We start from the raw sequence: 4,539 nt of genomic DNA on the forward strand, positions 1-4,539 counted from the left end.
AGATATATTCTGTACTATACTGCATTTCATTTTATTATGCATGCTATATCTCTAATTTATATAGATAGACAGACAGACAGACAGACAGATAGAGAGATAGAGAGATAGAGAGATGGATGGAAGAATGTTATCTCTGCATTTGTGTGGACTTCATCTGGGTACTCTGATTTCCTCCCACAGTCCAAAGGCATGGACCAGAATTTCTAATTTTCATAAGTTTGAGTGACTGTGTGAGGACCCTATAATGGACAGGTTTATTTGTCCAGGGTGTCTCCCTGCTTTCTGCTCAATATATTTTGAATTGAGTGATATAGATAATGGATGAATTTGGATATTTAATGAAATTCATTTAATCTGAAATCATTAATTGCACCACTTCAATTCCCACCAGGGTTAATTAAAATTAATCTAATATTGTCTAATTATGCTGGAGTGATAGCACACATTCAACCTCTGCTTTACACCCCACATACTCAAAATGTATTTATAAATAGCAAAACATTTCAACTGAAACCTTTACCTGTAAATTCGTCAGTATGTTAGCAAAGAAAGAATCCTCGTCAGCAAATAGTAATTTTGTATCTTGACAAGAATGCTTGACAAGAATTGTTCTTTTTACCAGTTCCATTTGGCATTCATAATTTATAGATACATTTTATTTATATCTTGATACTACAAGTATCACAAGTATCATTATTATTAAGTATTATTATTAGTATAATCATTAGTAATATTGTTATGATTAAGTAGTATTATTATCAACTGCACAAGTATCATTAGTCTCATTTAATCTGAAAGAACTCAATTTCATTTAAAATAGATTTGTGCCAGAATATTGTCTTTTTCTTCACAGGCTCTCCTCAGTATGGAGAACCAGACTTTCAGTGATGTCCTTCTCCTAGAGGGGTTAAATGTCACTTCCCAGTCCTTCTTTCCCACCTTCATCTTTCTCATCATCATCTACATTTTCACCGTAGTGTCCAACATCGGCCTGGTAGCACTGATCTTTCAAGAGAGGAGACTTCATCAACCCATGTATCTGCTCTTCTGTAACATGAGTATTAATGATATTTTGGGGGCCACAACCATTATACCTCGCTTGCTTAGTGACATTTTTAAAGTGAGCACAGAGCGATACATAACCTATATTGAGTGTGTTATTCAAGCATTTTGCTTTCATCTTCACATAGGCACCTCCCTCTCAGTACTCATGGCGATGGCCTTTGACCGATATGTGGCCATCTGCAACCCCCTGCGCTATGCCACCATTATGACCAACAGGATGGTGTTGATACTGACCGTGTTGGCTTGGGGAGTGATCTTTGTTATGGTGGCAGTCCTTGTAGGTCTCACCATTCCCCTGTCACGTTGCAGGTGGTTTATATCACATCCATTCTGTGACAATGCCTCCTTGTTTAAGCTCTCCTGCCAAAATGTCCTTTCCAATAACATTTATGGCCTCTGCTACACTGTTATCCTACTAGGCTCCTCTATTGGGAGCACAACACTCACTTACTTAAAGATTGCATTGGTGTGTTTGACTAGTAAGAGCAAGGTGTTAAATAGCCGAGCACTGCAGACATGTGCTACCCACCTAGCAGCATATGTTATCATGCTGGTTTCGGGTGCTACCTTTGTTGTCCTGCACCGCTTCCCACAGTTGTCAGACCAGAGGAAACTGGCATCCATGATAATAATGGTCATTCCTCCTGCTGTTAATGCCATCATCTATGGGCTACAGATAAAAGAACTTAGACAGAAGATTATTGCAACATTTTATAGGAATAAAGTGGCTTTGATGGATTTTTAAATTACTGTGTTGAACTATAAGCGTATAGTTGCTTTAGATGCTTAGTTTTTTTTAAAATTTCCCCCCAAATTGTACTTGGCCAATTACCCCACTCTTCCGAGATTGTCCAGGTCCACCCCCTCTGCCGATCCGATGAGGGCTGCAGGCTACCACATGCCTCCTGTGATACACGTGGAGTCGCCAGCTGCTTCTTTTCACCTGACAGTGAAGAGTTTCGCCAGCGGGACATAATGCATGGGAGGATCACGCTATTCCCCATGTTGACCCTCCCCCTGAACAGGCGCTGTGACCGACCAGAGAAGGTGTTAGTGCAGTGACCAGGACACATACTTACATCCGGCTTCCCACCAGCAGACATAGCTAATTGTGTCTGTAGGGACACCCAACCAAGCTGGAGGTCACATCGGGACTCAAACCACCAATCCCCGTGTTGGTAGGCAATGGAATAGACCACCACGCTATCTGGATGCCAAAAGATGCTTAAATTTTATTAGAATTGTCTTTTTAAATACATCAATATTCCCTCTCCTCTTTTTATTTAGTTATTTATTTATTTAATTTAATAAGGGTATAAGGTTGGGGATACCTGCAGTCAGTTCAGACTGAAGAGGTCACTTAGATGGGTAATAAAACGTTTCTGTCAATAAACATTATTTCCTGATGAACCGATTCAACTTTCTTTGATCTTCTGTTTTTGCTTAAGAATAAACTTTGGAAGGTGCAAGGCTGTGTGTAGATTTACATAGACCATGAGAAAATGGAAACAGCACTTGTTTTTAAAACCAACCTAATGGGCACAAGCGATCAAGCATGTAACTCTGATGAAGACAATATCAAAATCCGAAAACCATCTGTTCATTTACCTCTGATCTGGCATGGAGGGTTATATGTGCCACAACATGCCACAAAGCACAACACTTAAGTACCTGAACATTGTGATGGTATATGTATATAACCAGTTAGAACAAGTTTAAACAACCACAGTCAAACACTACAGACCTGTGCCATACTCCTTGTAGCCTATGTCATTGTGACTTTGTTATGACCTACTTACACCCACCAACAAGAAGGAATCCAATATGGATGCTGTTTTCCTGACTGTTCTCAGTGCTGTCATCTATCAGATGCAGATAATTGAGCACAGACACCATATTGTCATATTTTATACAGTTGTAATAAAGTGACTTTGGTGGAATCCAACTAATGAGTCATGAATGAGCAAATGTGCTAAACATTGCAAAGTTAAACTACATAGCCAAAAGTATGTGGACACCCAAAAATCACACCCATGTGTGCTTGTTGAACATCTCATTCCAAGATCATAAGCATTAATATGGAATTGGTCCCACCTTTGGTGCCACACTCTTCTAAGAACACTTTCCGCTAGATTTTGGAACATGGTTGTGGGGATTCACCCCCATTCAGTCACAGGAGAATTAGTGAGGTCAGGCACTGATGTTGGACAAGAAGGCCTGGCTCACAGTCGGCATTCAGTTCATCCCAAAGATGTTGGATGGGGATGAGGTCAGGGCTCTATACAGACCAGTCAAGTTCTTCCACACCAAACTCAGCAAACTATGTCTTTATTGACCTCACTTTGTGAACAGGGGCATTGTCATGCTGAAACAGGAAAGGACTTTCCCATACTGTTGCCACAAAGTTGGATACACATAATTCTCTAGAATGTCACTGTATGCTGTAGCATTAAGATGTCCCTTCACTTGATAAGGGGACTAGCCCAAACCATGAAAAACAGCTCCAGACCATTATTCCTCCTCCACCAAACTTTACAAGCTGCCACTATGCATTCAGGCAGGTAGTGTTCTCCTGGCATCGCCAAATACAGACTGGTCCATCAGACTGCCAGATAGTGAAGTCACTCTAAAGAATGCATTTCCACTGCTCCAGAGTCCAATGGCGGTGTGCTTTACAATGATCTGAAGCTTGTGTGCTGCTGTTCAGCCATGGAAACCCATTTCACAAAGCTCCCAATGAACAGTTCTTGTGCTGCTGACACTGCTTCCAGAGGCAGTTTGGAGCTCCGTAGCGAATGATGAAACCAAGGACAGACAATTTTTATCTACTTCAGCACTTGACTGTCCTGTCCTGTGAGCCTGTGTGGCCTACCACTTCGAGGCTGAGCTGTTGTTGCTGCTAGATGTTTTCACTTCATAATAGCAGCACATTGAGTTGACAAGGGCAATTCTAGCATGGCAGAAATTTGACAAAATGACTTGTTGGAAAAGTGGCATCCTATGATAGAGCTACGTTGAAGGTCACTGAGCTCTTTAGTATGACCTGTTCTATTGCCACTGTTTGTCTATAGAGATTGCATGGCTGTATGCTTGATTTTATGGACCTGTTAGCAATGGATGCGGCTGAAATAGCCAAACCCACTAATCAGAAGGGTTGTTAACAGACTTTCGGCCATACAGTGTATTCACTTTGATATTTAATATTTTAAAAAATTTAGCAAAAAACACCAATGTACTTCACTAGTGTGAACAGCTTATGCTGCTCTCAGGGTTGTGGGAGCCTGTTCCAGCAGTCATTGGGCGGCAGGCAGGGAGACACAACCTGTACAGGCCGCCAGGCCATCACAGGGCCGGCGCACACACATGCAAACGCCACACAGAGGATGACCCGGGATGACCCACCAAGGATGGACTACCCCAGGGCTCGAACCCAGGACCTTCTGGCTGTGAGGCGACCGTGCTAACCACTGAGCC

General features: G+C 41.8%; 1 protein-coding gene across 1 annotated transcript; it reads left to right on the forward strand.

The window, feature by feature from the left end:
* The first annotated feature begins 862 nt into the window (after nucleotides 1-862).
* LOC130116355 (putative gustatory receptor clone PTE03) lies at nucleotides 863-1,810 on the forward strand. Its single transcript, XM_056284271.1, has one exon. It carries the CDS (start codon nucleotides 866-868, stop codon nucleotides 1,808-1,810), a length of 945 nt encoding a protein of 314 aa, XP_056140246.1. The 5' UTR covers nucleotides 863-865.
* The last annotated feature ends 2,729 nt before the right edge of the window (nucleotides 1,811-4,539 follow it).

This window comes from Lampris incognitus, chromosome 8 (assembly GCF_029633865.1).
Source record: "Lampris incognitus isolate fLamInc1 chromosome 8, fLamInc1.hap2, whole genome shotgun sequence".
NCBI classification, from domain to species: domain Eukaryota; kingdom Metazoa; phylum Chordata; class Actinopteri; order Lampriformes; family Lampridae; genus Lampris; species Lampris incognitus.